General features: G+C 41.8%; 1 protein-coding gene across 3 annotated transcripts in view; it reads left to right on the plus strand.

Annotated features, from left to right (window-relative positions):
- LOC311240980 (CLIP-associating protein 1-A-like) overlaps positions 1–17676 on the plus strand; it is a 127226-nt gene that overhangs the window by 68667 nt on the left and 40883 nt on the right. For all 3 annotated transcript variants that reach the window (XM_084329617.1, XM_084329618.1, XM_084329619.1), the window contains 3 exons: positions 147–239; positions 878–1057; positions 15305–15402. In XM_084329617.1, the coding sequence (XP_084185743.1) occupies positions 147–239; positions 878–1057; positions 15305–15402 (371 nt within the window). The remainder of the gene's footprint in view (positions 1–146; positions 240–877; positions 1058–15304; positions 15403–17676) is intronic.

The following is a 17676-nucleotide window of genomic DNA, read 5'->3' on the forward strand; positions in this document are numbered from 1 at the left end:
GGAGGCGGGTCTGCGGTTTGACTGTCACGCCATTTCCTGGCCGGGTCTCCTATGCCTTCCTTCATCCCTCTGTTACACGCTTCCTTTTTCTGACTCATTCTCTCTCTTTCTCTCTCTCTCTCTCTCTCTTTGCCTTCCTCTCCCAGGTCGAGTACGGACCAGGCGAGTGAGTTCTGGGACCAACCCGTCAGTCAGCGACAGCAGGGGGCGAAGCCGCAAAGTGGTCTCCCAATCCCAACGTGAGTTCTCTTCTCTTCTCTTCTCTTCTCTTCTCTTCTCTTCTCTTCTCTTCTCTTCTCTTCTCTTCTCTTCTCTTCTCTAGCAATCAAGCAGTCAACAAATTCCATAACAATTAGTAATGCTAAGCATTTAGGGCATAAATATTGTAATTATTGAAACTTTTTATTGTTGTTTTTTTTGTAAGGGGACATATGTCTTCAATAATTGCATATTATTTCCTTGAATCTGTCGATCATGTTTAAGTCTTTAAGAAACTAGTCTTTGTTAAGAAACTAGTTTACATCTCTGTTTTTGGTGGCTGTAGCAACACACCACATTTTACATTAATTAATTTCCTTTAATTGGTTTCCATTAATTTCCCTGGCTGCCCCACACACCAAAGAGTAAACAACTTTTACACACTGGGCAGTACATTAGGTAGGCAGTGTGACATCGTCAAGGGGAGGCAAGAAGCACAGCTTGTTTAGGCTTGTTAATCTATAGACTTCAAACTCTGGCCAAACGGCAAGGAGTACATATGTCATTTTTCACCAGCAGCTAAATAACATTTCAGACGGACAAATCCATGCAAAGACTAAAGAAACCCTAAGCATTTTCCATAATATGTCCCCTTTAACGCGAATCTCCTGTATTCCAGCTGGCAGTCGATCAGGCTCTCCCGGCAGGCTACTGGGCTCCACCTATGGCAGGATCCCCAGACCCAGCATGGGCACCTCCCTCACCCCCACCACCACCCCCACCCAAGACAAGCCCAGACCGAGGGGCCCCCGGAGCCAGGGTTGCAGCCGAGAGACTAGCCCCAGTCGCTCTGCGTTGGGTAAGACACCTAACACTTGAGGAACGCACCACTAAGACCCCAAACACCTGAGGAACGCACCACTAAGACCCCTAACGCAATGCCGTCAAACAGCGACCTCTGGGCAAAAGAGCCCTGCTTGGTATCGCACTTTGTTTAAATTTTTTGTTTTGGTCTGATGTGTGGGTTGTAACTTATACTGTGGATTTCTCCGGACCTCTCTTGTCAGAGCCTGAGGTGTGGCCAACAGTAACAATCTATCCCCACTCAAACTCAAACATCAAAAAATAAAAAGTAAACAAAGTGCTATACTAAGAAGGGCCTTTTAATACTTTCAGTGCCCAGCAGGGGGCGCACATTTAGTGCTTGAATGCCCACCATCCACTTCAATGTTAGCATTAATATCGCATAATCTATGTTTTAAATGTGTGTCTAATCTGCCCGTCGCTTATCAATGACTCATTTCCAGTCAACATTGTCGAAGCGGATTGTTTTTTTATCGGTTAATTTCCGTTTTATAGCATTTTGAAAAGCCCTCGTTTTCAAGGGGTGAAAAAAGATTCCATGATAATCGCCCTGTACTGTAATATTCTAGAACGTTGTCATTTTTCGGCCTATTTATGAATCGTTTAAAAATAAACGCTAGATTATCGATAGTATATGTGTACGTGTGCACACTGGTGCCGCGAGCTGAAAATCGATTCTCTCAGTTCCTGATCGCTCTTACAGTCAAACAGCCATATCACATTATAGGGGAAAAGCTTATATCTCCGTGAAAACAGGTCTGATTATCCTAAGACTGGTCAAATAGATTCCTTACCTGAGATCAGATGGTATTCCAATTCCTGATCGCCACTCCAAAAATCAATCCTTTTATTGATCCCACGCGTATACTGTAAAACACATATTACACGCTGTGCTGAGGGTCCAGAATGAATCTGATCGGCTCCGGTTACATGCGTGAGAAGTCAAATGTGGATTCCGGAGTTTTTTTCTCTCATCCATTTTCATTGAGTCCAATCCAAAAGGGTGCATTACCATCTGGGAGACGATAGGGTGCGCTTTTTTCACATCTGAGCGCCTGGCGGGGCAGGTTTACCAACGGTAGACTCGGTTGATGAAATATGAATTCAGATCGCTAATAAAAAAAAAAAAAGGGCATTCAGGGGGCTGGCTGATAACCCGAGATATCTCGTGATGGGCATTCAAAGTGTTAAAAGGGGGATTTCTCTGAAGCTTTGCAGTGTTGCAGGGCTGAGTCGTTGTTTCTGCAGATTGGACTCGACATCCACACGTCGGACTCACTAAGGGCCATGATTATGCATATTTGTAGACATGTGCACAGCAAATGGACCCGTTTTCAATATAATTGCATTGCTAGGGGAGAACTGCTCTGGTTTGTATTAGCAAACACTGCACCAGGAAATAAACTTGGACCAATTTAGAAATGTCTGAAGTTTGAAATGGCCTATACACACACACACACACACACACACACACACACACACACACACACACACACACACACACACACACACACACACACACACAATAGATGTACGTACACACATTTCTATACCTTTATTTGATTCCACCACTGAGACTATACATGAGTCAGATTGCAGTGTTGAAAAGTAACTAAGTATTTGTACTCAAGTACTGTACTTAAGTACAATTTCGAGCTATTTCGAGTATTTTCATTTTAGGGAACTTTATACTTTTACTCCACTCCATTTCAAATGAGATATTGTGCTTTTTACTCCACTACATTTATCTGAACCCATCAGTTACTAGTTACTTTGAAGAAAAAGATTTTGCATAGAAAACATGGCAAAAATGTATGAAGATTATATACTTTCACAGAGGACATAATCAGAACAGCATAACTGGACCACATACCACTTTAACATGACCTATAGAGGTCAATGGATTTAGGATCAAATGCTCCCGAGCACTGCGATACACAAATGGCATGTAGAATGCATACTTTTTTTTTTTTTTTAAACTTTGACCAGTCACCTGGTTCTTTTAGCGTTTATCGCTTTTTCTTCGCATTCATACTTGGTCAAGTTCGACCGACAGAAGCAGGCTGAAAGGGTTCAGATGGGGGGGGAAAGACACTCTGGGAAAGGCACGGCTGCCGTCCGGGATTCGAACGCGCTCAGCCCCAGATCCGCGCGAGCGCGGTTGTCCACGGCGCTGAAATAGCACTCGCGGTACGTGGTGAGCTACTGGAGCTCCCTAGAATGCATACTTTTACTTTAGATACTCAAGTACATTCAATAGCAAAAACGTCTCTACTTACTCAAGTATAATTTTAATGGAGGACTTTTACTTTTACCAGAGTACTAATTTATCTGGGTATTTCTACTTTTACTTAAGTAAAGGAACTGTGTCTTTCTTCCACCACTGCAAGATTGTAATATTCCAGTGGTTCTACATGGCTTTAAGGGGATGTGGTCTAGCCGTATTTCTCAGCAGACGGGGAGCGTGGGTCTCGTGAGTCGGGAGACCTTTTCTTTGGCCATTTGGAAGTTAGCGACGGCAGGTTTATGACCTACTGCGTCCTCGCACCACGAACAGATCGCTCAGGTCGTCTGATCAGGGCTTGCTGACTGTCCCCCGGTCTAGATTGAAGACTAAAGGGGACAGAGCCTTCGAAACCGTGGCCCCCAGGCTATGGAATGCTCTGCCCTTTAAAGACTGCTATTCAAACAGGCATTTGGCTAATTATGCTCTGTGTAAATCTTCTATGTCTTTTGATCTGTTTTGGTTTTTCCTGATCTTTCACGTTTTTAATTATTTTCTTTTACCATGCTGCTATCTTTGCACTTTATTGATGTTTTTACTATGTGAAGCACTTTGTGACCCTGGTCTGTGAAAGGTGCTATATAAATAAACTTTACTTACTTACTTATGTTGGAGCCAGAGCCAAGTATCAAACGCATCAGCCTACAGTCATAGCCAAGGCCACACACGCATACGCACCACGTCACACACAGAGAGAACAATGTCCCTCTCTTCTCCAACTCTTTTCTTCATACTTCTAACAAGAGGTGCACCAATACCACTTTGCTGACCCAAGTACAGAGTACCGACAATGAGTACTCGCCAATACAGAGTACCGATATAAGTACTCACCAATACAGAGTACCGATATGAGTACTCGCCAATACAGAGTACCAATATGAGTACTCGTCAATACAGAGTACCGATATATGAGTACTCGCCAATACAGAGTACCAATATGAGTACTCGTCAATACAGAGTACCAATATAAGTACTCACCAATACAGAGTACCAATATATGAGTACTCGCCAATACAGAGTACCAATATGAGTACTCGTCAATACAGAGTACCAATATGAGTACTCGTCAATACAGAGTACCAATATGAGTACTCACCAATACAGAGTACCAATATGAGTACTCACCAATACAGAGTACCAATATGAATACTCACCAATACAGAGTACCAATATATGAGTACTCGTCAATACAGAGTACCAATATGAGTACTCGTCAATACAGAGTACCAATACGAGTACTCACTATTCACCAATACAGAGTACCAATATGAGTACTCATCAATACAGAGTACCAGTATGAGTACTCACTATTCACCAATACAGAGTACCGATATGGGTACTCGCCAATACAGAGTACCAACAACGAGTATTTTTACATGATATTGAACTTTTTTTTTTTTTTTGATACACTTTTTCTCCCATTTTTCTATTTTTCTCCCATCCCAATTTCGTATCATCCAATTCAACCCTCCCCTGTCACGAACGCTGTTTCTTGCCTCCCACAAGCCGGCTGCAATGTGGACTAAGTCATACATAGCACAAGTCCCCTCCGGTACTTGAGGTAACAGCAGTCGCATCTTTTCACCTGCGCAGCTCGATCTCTGTGTCGAGGAGTAACGCGTGGGAGGCTCACGCTGCCCCCGACACTTCCTGATTCTACTGCGCAGGCGCACCAACCGACTTGTAGGAGTCGCTTGTTCACAACGTTCGATCCCCACCCTTCAGTTTTCCCTCCCCGTAATACGGCCAATGTGTATTACTGCGGACGACCAGCTAAACTGAAAACAATGTGGAGAGCTGGATTCGAACACGCGAATCCTAGCGTCTCCACACTGGTGGCGAGTGCCTTGCCCACTACACCACCTAGCCGCCCACATGATATTGAACTCTTGTTACTTCATGTTGTCCGTCTCCTTTCATATCTCATGATCCCTATGTCTCTTAGTGACTCACGGGTGGCACCTTTGCACTCTGCGCTTGTCTACGCTGGCCCCGTCCCTAAACCTAAGCCCTGCCCCCTTTCTGTATCTCCAGGAGCGTGTGTCGTAGGGACTTGCAGGTGCTGCCGTTGGACTCAGCAGGGATGTCTGCTAACGCTGGTCTATGTTTGCCCTTTTGTATGAATGAGAAACACCTGAACCTGCTTTCATTCAAACCTACCTGCCGTGACATGAGGCTCGAGACGTAGACTTTTAATGCGATAAAATAAGAAAAACATTGGGAGCTCATAACGGTGTCCTTCGGAATGACATGAAGCTACTCTTAAGCCACTGGCTACTGGTTGGTGGAGGCACACGAGCGCCAGGCGGGATTTCTAGATTCTTTGGTGATTTCATTGATTGAAGGAATTGTGCGAGTACTCATTTCCTGGTATCCCTGGCAGTACTTTTAGCTTGGTATCGGGTCAGTACCTTGATAGTGGTGTTGGTTCACCTTGCTGCGACTGTACCAACTCATTGGCTGAACTGTCTTTCAAACTGTCTAAGTCTGTCCTCCTGTTTGCCCTCCTTCTCTCTGTCTCTCCCTGCCTGACTAACTCACTTTCTACTGAGCTTCAGGTGTGTCTACTTCTGGATGTATGTGCTGCTAAACGCTAAAAACCTCTCCCCCCACCCCCTACGCTGCTCTCTCTGTCTCTCTCTCTCTCTCCCTCTCCCTCTCCCTCTCTCTCTGTCTCTTTCTCTGTCTGTCTTTCTCTTTCTCTCTCTCTTATCTCTCTGTCTCTCCATCTATGTCTCTCTCTCTCTCTCTCTCTCTCTCTCTCTCTCTCTCTTTCTCTCTCTCTCTCTCTCACTGTCTCTCTTTCACTCTCTCTCCTGCCCCTCGACCATGCCCCCTCCCCCTCCCCACCGCTAGCCCGGAGCCGCATTCCCAGGCCAAGCATGAGTCAGGGCTGTAGCCGCGACACCAGTCGCGAGAGCAGCCGCGACACCAGCCCGTCACGGGGCTTCTCCCCCCTGGGTGAGTACGGTACCCTAGAACCTCCCCCGCCCCCGGCCCCCTCTATCACCGCCACGACCCAACTCTAATTCCACAGTTATCAGCGCTCCGATCCTCACGGAGCTCAAAGTGTTACGGCTCTCTTGACTTTTGCATGATTTTACATGTGAATGTTAAAGGGATAGTTCACATTTTTGGAACCCTTGCCATATTCCTTACTTACCACAATCCATGTTGTTCCTCATTCTAGCTCTGGATAGTTAACCTAGTTAGTCCAGCAGCTCCAGCTCCTGTCTGTACAAACTGACTGAGACTCTTCAGTGAGCCTGAGCTTGTACAGACAGGAGCTCGACCCCGTTGACTTTGCGTTGGTTTGTGGCTAACTATCCAGAGCTAGAATGAGGAACAGCATGGATTGTGCTGCGAAAGGACCATCAAGATCATCATAGGTAAGTAAGGAATATGGCAAGAGTTCCAGAAACCAGAACGATCCCTTTGTTTTAGTGTCCCTTATGTTATATTCTATTCTGTTTTTAATACCATCAGTTAATATATGGTCAATCAATCAATCAATAAATCACAGAGGGATCTTTACTTCTCCCGTCTCCTTTAGGGATGATGATGGCGGCCCGATACCAGTTTTCCACTCCCGATACCACTTCTGTGTCCTAAACTTTCAGTATCGCCTGATACCGATCCGATACATTACTATCACTGTGTACAGTATATAGACTTAGACAATCATAAAAATTATTGCAATTACAATGAAGTCACCTTGCTTTGATTTCTGGCTTGTTAGACACGTCTTTTGGTATCAGATTTTAGTATCGGGGAAATCCTCTTGATACCGATATACTCTCTTTTTAGCCTGGTATCGGATCAATATCTGATACCAGTATCCCCAGTCTCCTTAGCAGGGGAGGACCATTACGAAAAAGTGAGAGCAGATTTTGCTCCATTTTCTGGGGGGCCAGGGCAATTACCTTTTTCTGTTCTTCAAATCCAAACTAATACGTTTCTGCTGTGTCTATGGGCATAAATATGTTCAGCACACCTCTGGTTTCCTACGCTACATTAATACTTTTCTGCTGTGTATGAGCATAAATATGTTCAGCACACCTCTGGTTTCCTACGCTACATTGTTGTTGGAATGTTGTAGTATGGCAGATGTTAGATTGGATTGTCAGACTTCACTGAAAATCTGGAGGCAGTATTTGTTTGATTCATGGGAAGATATTTGCCTTTTGTCGCTGTTTATTTCCCACGAGAGTCGGTAGCTATTCATATGTACCTATTGGTACCTATTCATATGGTATGACACTAGTTACCTATTCATATGGTATGACAGTAGCTACCTATTCATATGGTATGACAGTAGCTACCTATTTATATGGTATGACAGTAGCTACCTATTCATATGGTATGACAGTAGCTACCTATTCATATGGTATGACAGTAGTTACCTATTTATATGGTATGACAGTAGCTAGCTATTCATACGTTATGACAGTTACCTTATTCATATGGTATGACATTAGCTACCTATTTATATGGTATGACAGTAGTTACCTATTCTTATGGTATGACAATAGTTAGTTACCTATTCATATGGTATGACAGTTACCTTATTCATATGGTATGACAGTAGTTACCTATTCATATGGTATGACAGTTACCTTATTCATATGGTATGACAGTAGCTACCTATTCACATGGTATGACAGTAGCTACCTATTCACATGGTATGACAGTAGCTACCTATTTATATGGTATGACAGTAGCTACCTATTCATATGGTATGACAGTAGCTACCTATTCATATGGTATGACAGTAGTTACCTATTTATATGGTATGACAGTAGCTAGCTATTCATACGTTATGAGTTACCTTATTCATATGGTATGACATTAGCTACCTATTTATATGGTATGACAGTAGTTACCTATTCTTATGGTATGACAGTAGTTAGTTACCTATTCATATGGTATGACAGTTACCTTATTCATATGGTATGACAGTAGTTACCTATTCATATGGTATGACAGTTACCTTATTCATGTGGTATGACAGTTACCTTATTCATGTGGTATGACAGTAGTTACCTATTCACATGGTATGACAGTTACCTTATTCATATGGTATGACAGTAGTTACCTTATTCATATGGTATGACAGTAGTTACCTATTCATATGGTATGACAGTAGCTAGCTATTCATACGTTATGAGTTACCTTATTCATATGGTATGACATTAGCTACCTATTTATATGGTATGACAGTAGTTACCTATTCTTATGGTATGACAGTAGTTAGTTACCTATTCATATGGTATGACAGTTACCTTATTCATATGGTATGACAGTAGTTACCTATTCATATGGTATGACAGTTACCTTATTCATGTGGTATGACAGTTACCTTATTCATGTGGTATGACAGTAGTTACCTATTCACATGGTATGACAGTTACCTTATTCATATGGTATGACAGTAGTTACCTATTCATATGGTATGACAGTAGTTACCTATTCATATGGTATGACAGTAGCTACTAGGCGTGTAACGGTACACAAGAAACACAGTACGGTACGTACCTCGGTTTGGAAGTCACGGTTCGGTACAGGTTTTCGGTACAGTGGGGGAATGTTTGGCTTTCCATGTTCCACTCAGGGGTGATGTATTGTGCAGTAACTAATTGTACTTGTAGGGCGGTCAACGAATATTCTATATTGAAATGAATAATCGACTCGTAAAAAAATATATAAGAAAAAATAATCATATTAGATTGTGGAAAAAAACAGCCCCGGTGGGCGGTCGTTAGTGGTTAACATACAGTTGTATTTGTTCGGTACACAGCCCTACTGAACCTAAGGTCCAGTACTGAAACTGTACGGATGCGTGTACCTTTACACCCCTAGTAGCTACCTATTCATACGGTATGACAGTAGCTACCTATTGATACGGTATGACAGTAGCTACCTATTCATACGGTATGACACTAGTTACCTATTCATACGGTATGACAGTACTAGCTACCTATTCATACAGTATGACAGTAGCTACCTATTCATACGGTATGACAGTAGCTACCTATTGATACGGTATGACAGTAGCTACCTATTTATACGGTATGACAGTAGCTACATATTCATACGGTATGACAGTAGCTACCTATTCATACGGTATGACGGTAGCTATTCTCAGTGGACTGATTGAAGGTTGAAGTCACCTCTATCCTCCTCATCCTTCAGCGTCTCGCCGACACTCTCGCTCCACCAGCGCCCTCTCTTCAGCAGAGTGCTACTCAGGTGACCTGCATGGCCATATATATATATATACACATACAGTATATACACCCTCCAACACACCGAGATAGACCGATGAGCCCTCCATCCGTCCGTCACTCCTCTTAGTGCGGTGGCTTAGCAAAAAATTTGGACGCGCCGGACAAAAGCACACATTTTTTCCCACGTGTTCCCCATCACCATAACTTTCATTTTGGGGTAGGGGCCACGTCATCATGATGGATTTCAAGATGGCCGCCATGTAAAATCAAGGTTCTGCCCATTAATAAATATCTTGGTATCCATGTAAACTAGAGAAGCTAAGCTTTCCATTGGTATCATTTTCATTAAGCCCAACTGTTGGGAAGGGGGTTTTAATAGGCAATGATTACAAATTATGTTACATTTTCGACCTAGAGAAAACTGCCATGCTCATCTTCCAAAAGGTCCCTTGGCCGTTCACATGAATATATCAGAGTGCACATTGGTTTTATAGGTACCCACAAGCCTCTTCTTTCCAGACATACCCACTTTGTCCAACTTGCATGCTATTTGGGGCAATGATCAAGCAGGTTTGTGCATGTGGTACAAATGTGTCGAACATTGGGTTAGGGTTTGTTGTTAGAATGTTGAACATAGAAGATCAATTTTGGTGTCAAACTACACATTTTCTGGGTCAATAAATGTGTTAATGCTATGAAGAACATCCTGGTCGTTTGGTCATTACGGTGTTGATGACCGGTATAGCCACCGACAGCTGTCATGAGACGTGCACTGAGAGTATGGCCACCGCGGGAATTTTTATGAAACATTCTGATATTCTCGCAGGTCTTGTGCAGTGGTCTCGTGCGTGCCACTGTCAACCAAGCGACCGACAGTGGCACGACTCGAGACGCGCACCGTTTGACAATGATATGCATGCAGCATAATTTGCGAGTGCTCTCATGAGTCGTGACTGAGGAGAGGATGGCCCGCAGGCTGCAGGAATTTATATAAACATTCTGATACTTTGATTAGTTAACTACCTATTCCGTTAGTTAACTATGTATTGATAGATAACTTATTACATATTAATATGATATTGTAAGGGGCAGGACCAGATAAGCTTTGCTTCTTTCTGTCCCTTCTCGAACAAAACCATTTGTCTTGAGCTATGTTGATTATTCCCTCCATAGGAAGATATATTTAAATGTATTTGTATTTTATTTCGTTTTTATTTATTTTTTGTTATTACAAATGTGTTTATGGTTGAAAATGTTCGAGATAAATAAAGATCAAATCAAATCTAACTGAAGAAGTTATCCCTCTTCTAACAAGAGAGAAAACGTAGTTTAGCTTTAAACTATAACGTCATTGCTTATTAGGGATGGGTACCGAATTCGGTACTTTTAAAGGTACTTACCGAAACACGTCGGTACTACCGAGTATCGATTCACGTGAGATACAAAAAATATAAAAATAAATTGCACTTTTTTTATTTTCATGTCAACGTTCACATACACAATATACGTATCAGGGCCGACGTTCCACTCTACTGGTTAAAGTTGCTTACTCGTGAGTAGTACGTTTGTTGATAAAGAAAAATAAGGTCCACAGCCGCTCCGGTGTAAAACATTTCCAAATGGTTTATTTCTCTTCCACAGCGAAGTCTTTCTTCACAGAAGTGATCCTAAAGCTATTTTCCTAAATATTCACGTCACTACTACAAGGTAAGAAAACTGTATTTCCCAGTCTCCAAAATCACCACCAACTCGACACATGAAAATTCCTCCTCACCTGAAAGCCGTAAATAAACAGCAAAACGGTAGGCAAGGCACCCTGGTCTAGAAATGCAGGCTTCAATCTATACTTTTAAATACACAATAATCTGTCCCGCGGCTATCGCAACTATTAGTGACTGGAGCCACTGTCTGTGAGTGACTCTGCTTTGGTCCAATCACATTCCCCCACCCACAGTCTGCGAATCAGAGGCAGAGTAGGGCGGGTCTTCACAGCACGTCATGTGACATATGCGCCAATCGTGTGACAGCGGGGCTCCGTGGTCTCGAGTCTTTACAGCCTCGTCTGCACGCAGAATTCCATCCCAAAACACTAGTCTAAACGCAACATTAAACGTGAGACCACAAGACGACTTTTGCGGTTTCTGTTCAGACTCTCTCCGTCTAAACATGGCCTCTGTCTATCTGTTCAGTACTGCTCAGCACTGGTTCAAGATGCACAATGAGCTCTTCAGAGAGAATTGTTGAATATATATACATTTACATTTAGTCATTTAGCTGATGCTTTTATCCAAAGCGACTTACAAGTTCTGTACGACAAGCCATCAGGAAGGGCACAACTCTATCAGCTGAGCAACAATGTTCATCAAAGTGTTGAGTGCTACAGTGTAGGTTAGTTTATTAGGACAAATGCATGACAGTACGGTTAGTTAGGGTTAGATTTTTTTTTTATTAATTCAGATAATGGTTGAAGTGCGTCTTTAGTCGACGGCGAAAGATTGGACGTGTTTCGGCTGTCCTAACTGGGGTGGGTAGTTCATTCCACCATTGTGGGGCAAGGACTGAGAATAGGCGACTTCTCTTTGATGACCCTCCCGGAGCTTGGATAGGAGTAGGTCTGAGGCGGCCAGAAGATGCAGAGCGTAGGGGTCTTGAGGGTGTGTAGTTAGAGACCATTGACCGGACGTAGGCGGGAGCGGTTCCCTTTGCCGCACGGTATGCTAGGTCGAGGGCCTTGAAGCGGATTCGTGCAGCAATGGGGAGCCAGTGCAGGTCCCTTAGAAGTGGGGTGACATGGGCCGACTTCGGTAGGTTTGAGATCAGGCGGGCCGCTGCGTTCTGAATATATAGATACACAAATGTTCTAGAATGTTTGATTATGACATCATACTGTGACGTCACAAATGTTCTAGAATGTTTGACTATGGCATCATACTGTGACATCACTAATGTTCTGAAGGTTCTATTATGACAAATAATACGGTTCAATGACTTTATCTAAATCCAATCAATATTAATGCTGTTTCAATGTAAGGTTATAAAAATAAACATATAAACATTCATATAATACAATAACCTAAATATATAGCTTTGGCTCCTCTACAATACGCTTACCTAGGATTTGACTTGATTCAACAACAAAGCAGTCTGGGCAATGGCAAGCCGAAAACGGTCGAACGTGTAGTTATTTGAAGTTTGGATTTTTTTTTCACGACTGAGGTAGGTACTGTAGATTACATTTTTAGAGACTAAAGTACCGAAAAAGGGTACCGTTGGGTACTGGTACGTATCGGTTTAAATGTGAACGGTACCCATCCCTATTGCTTATCCAGAGATTCCACCTTTGATAACTAAAGTAATGACACTTGACTTACCTGTTATATTATGTTTTGCCTTTTTAAACATGTCCCTTATCGCGCTGTCCTCTGGCTGCGTGCTCTAAGCCACGACAGCTGTCACGAGACGCGCACTGAGAGCTGGCCAGTATACCGCGGGAATTTTTATGAAACATTCTGATATTATCGCGGGCACGAGACCACTGCACAAGACCCGCGAAAATATCTCTAACAGTTAAATACGCCTATACGGGCTAAAGAGTTATGATAATAATAATAAATGTAACGAGTGATCCTAATAAAATGTCTATTCATGCATGTCTGACAGTTAAACAAGTAAAAAATTATGTAAATATGTTGTTAGAATGGTACAAATATTCATCTGGTGACATTTTTCATAGCATTAACACATTTATTGACCCAGAAAATGTATAGTTTGACACCAAAATTGATCTTCTATGTTCAACATTCTAACGACAAACCCTAACCCAATGTTCGACACATTTGTACCACATGCACAAACCTGCTTGATTATTGCCCCAAATAGCATGCAAGTTGGACAAAGTGGGTATGTCTGGAAAGAAGAGGCTTGTGGGTACCTATAAAACCAAGGTTCACTCTGATATATTCATGTGAACAGCCAAGGGACCTTTTGGAAGATGAGCATGGCAGTTTTTTCTAGGCGAAAATTTAACATAATTTTGAATCATTGCCTTTAAAAAAACCCCTTCCCAACAGTTGGGCTTAATGAAAATGATACCAATGGAAAGCTTAGCTTCTCTAGTTTACATGGATACCAATACATTTGTGTTCGCTCAAATATTGAGCGTGCTATGGACCAAGATATTTATTAATGGGCAGAACCTTGATTTTACATGGCGGCCATCTTGAAATCCATCATGATGACGTAGCCCCTACCCCAAAATGAAAGCTATGATGATGAGGAACACGTGGGACAAATTTGGTGCTTTTGTCCGGCGCGTCCACATCCTTCTCAAATCTGGTGCTAAGCCACCGCACTATCTAGCTAACTCTGTGTCCAGAACGTCACCCTCCTCTTCATCACATATATACAGTAGTATATATTAGATAGACTCTTTACTGTCAAACTCTTTGGGAGCTTTGGGAATTGAACTCTGGAATTGTGAAGAGGCCGTTTTGCTTGTATCTTAAGTTGGTTATGCTCCTCTGTTTCATCTCAAACACTGTTGCTTTTTAGTGGATCATATTTTATATTCCTTTTTCATTATGCAATATCAGGCTTGTTCTTTTATAATTGTGCTTGCAGTTGTATTGGCAGCTCAATTCATCATGGTCTTGACGTGACATTTTTCATAAACTGCTTGTTGAATTATTTGTTATTATTTTCTTATTCACTGCGTACGGCACGATATGCATTGCACCCACCCCCCCCTTTGGCTGATGAAATCAAATCCATTGTTCTTTCTCAAATCAGTTTTGGACATAGCCTTTTTCACATGTTGATGTCCAAAACGGTAAGTACACAATCACTATGTACCTCATAATGAGGGCTAATATGGATTTCCCACTTAAGCACTCTGGGTCTGGTTTCCAAAATAATCTCAGCAATAAGATTATATTTGTCTCATTGGCATTCAGTGGATCAAAGGTAATCTTGGGTCCCACTGGTCATGGAATTTACAGAATATCATAGAATTTTAAACCAGACAAACGTCAGAAACATTATTAATTCTCTGGGGAAGTCGTGGAATATGATGGCGATTTTACAGATAACCTACCAAAATGTATTTTAAAATGATTGAAAATACACTTATTGCATTAGTTGGTCTTTTACACATTGCATGTCCACAACAAGACCAACTACAGTATAGTACCGGACTGTTTAGAACTTTTCTGAGCAATTTTTTTTATAATAAACACAATTCTTTGTCATTGAAGTACTCAAAATAGTCATAGAAAAGTCACAGAATGTTCCATTGTGGCTTGAGTGGGAAACCCTGTAGTGTCAAGTAGTGGTCGACCAATATGGATTTTTCAATGGTCGATACTGCTGGTGCATATGATAACGTACAACAATTAAACTATAACAAATTAGACAAAATTGATGAACTTAAGTTCACTAATGTTAGCTATATTAGCTAGCTAGCTTAGCTGGTGGGTGACGGCTAGGTTTGCAGTTGCTAACATTATGATTGTACTAGAAATTCGCTATAAAATATTGCAGTATTTTTTCCCTTCAAATAAATAAGAGCCCTTTTTAGCCCCTTTCTGGGTTGGCGGGCCGATACCAGCTGATACGATACATGAGCGATCCTATATATCGGTCGACCACTAGTGCTACGATGAGCATGGGAGATCCAGCCCAGACCTCTAATTGTCTGGTGTTTTCTCTATGTACCCCCTTCCCCCGCTCTCAGACCGCCTGTCTCACCAGGCCCGTATCTCAGCCTCCGTCAACGCCATGAGAATCCTCAACACCGGGACGGATGTGGAGGCAGCCGTGGCCGACGCCCTGGTAAGATAACTCTCAGCGGAGGAGCTGTGATTGTGCACAGCGTTTCCCCATCAAGTATGTTTTGACTGGCGTTTCCCTCCTGCACAGAACGTCCAACATGGCTGCCTGTAACCATTGGTAACCACTTTTGAGAGAAAATGCCAAATTTGAGTGCAGTGGTAGAGTAGGTAAAACTCTAGAAAATGATATTAGTGTTCCACTGTGAAGTTTTGACTAGATCCAGTATTGCATGGCAAAAATGTGTTGATATATTTCTCATAGCAACTGTTGTTTTGCACATAGCTGTCTCTTCCATTGTTATGTTGCTGTGTGCTGATATATGAGAAATAATTTGGTGTCTTATTATATCATCTTATAAATGAGTCACAGTGGAACAGTAATATTGTGCTTCTCCGATATTTTACCTACTACACAGACATCAGGTGTTTTCTTTCAAACCACCAAAAGTGGTTACAATAGTTACAGAAAGAACTACACACACATTCTGTGCAAGGCCTCTATTGAAAATGAGTTTGACAATTCCCACGTCTTTAGCATGCGCCGACCCGCATATGGGACGTTTTTCGGACTTTTTGCAACCGGCACTTTGGCGACCCCTAGTGGCTCGGTTTTGCATATTTTGTAATACAATATATATATCGAATTGAAGGCTTATTTGTTGCCTGTCGATAGCGAAAGAATGTCATCTTTCAAAAGAGACCAGGCTCATGCATGTGCTATAAGTATAAAGTATGTTGTTTTGGTTTGCAAAAAAAGTATGCAGTACTCAAAAACAAAAACGAAAATGGCCAGGAGACTCATTGCAGGTTAACAGGTGGCAGGGGACTGGATTAGAGGGAAACTTGTCCCTGAGAGAGATTCAGCATGTTACAAAATGTTAGTCTAGTGTACAAAGTACTAGTATTAGTTTTACTGTGGTATTTATTTGGCAACATTACATGTGGATAGAAGATTTATGCTTGTTTTGAATTTAGCTTTAATGATGCTATAGATAAAAAATGTATGTAGAGTAATCTTTTAATATATATGTAATTAGGGCTGGGCGATATAATGATAACGATAAATATCGTGATATATTTTAATAATCGATATCGAATATCGAAAAGAAAAAGAAAAATATCGAAAAATCGTTTTTTTTTAATATTTTTTATTTTATTTTTATTTTATTTTTGTGACCTGCAACAGGGCAGAGACAGTGGACAGACTTGTCTTTCTTGCCTGCAACTTAAAGTAATGGCTTTGCTTGTCCAAATGACAATACTGACCAAATTGAGATTTCTTTTTCTCTTGTCCATTTATTTTGTTTGCTTTCTAATTTAAAATACGGTTTGAACCCGTCTGTACACAGTAGGCTATGTGTGCTAGCAGAGCTAGACTCCAGTCACGATTCACGGTGCACATGTGCGTGGTTTGTCCACCAAAAAAGCGCCAAAAGATCGAAAATAAACTAGCAGAGCCAGAACTGTTCAACTCCCCTGGAGCCACAGCCAGCAGAGAAGCCGGTTTACTTTCGCTTTTAAACCAGCTGCAGCCTGAGAACTGGAGTGTGAGGGGATGTAACACTAAAGATGGCAGCAACGACAAAGAATTGCTGCAAAATAAACATACATCTGTTGTTTAAAAAAATAAAAAATAAAAAAAAATTATACTTATAACAATTTAGATAATTATCGATATCGAGAAATATGATAACATTATCATATCGTTATCGCGATATGATTTTTTGCCATATCGCCCAGCCCTATATGTAATCATATATATTTAATAATAATACATCCACAGAGCTTTTAGAAAGAGCAGAATAAAAGTATTGCTTTTCTCCCCCCAAAATTATTGATTAACGCATCCACCGCCGGAAACGCTTTAAAGCGGTATTGCCTGCCATGCTTTGACCGCCAGATCTCGCTGTACAGCGTTATTGAGATGAATATTTAATTTTTTCGCCATGGCATTCATAATTCATATATACACCTCCGACGCTGCAGCTGGACCCTACAGGTGACGGCAACGATGGCTCAATACCGCCGCCTGGTGGATGGTCGGGCGAGTTACACTCGGAACAACAGGAAGTGGCCGATGTGCGTCGATTAAATTCATCCGGCCGTCAGACATTGTTGCATGACTCCCGACAGACACAATGTACATAATGGATCGCTTTATAAACTTAATAATCGATATGATTTCGGCGTTTATTGCGACATACAAACCGGAAATGGACCTAGGCGATCGACGTCCTATACTTGGGATATTTCACCGCCAGTCTCTTTGACGCAC

Source organism: Notolepis coatsorum (assembly GCF_963971535.1).
Source record: "Notolepis coatsorum genome assembly, chromosome: 1".
Lineage (NCBI taxonomy): Eukaryota > Metazoa > Chordata > Actinopteri > Aulopiformes > Paralepididae > Notolepis > Notolepis coatsorum.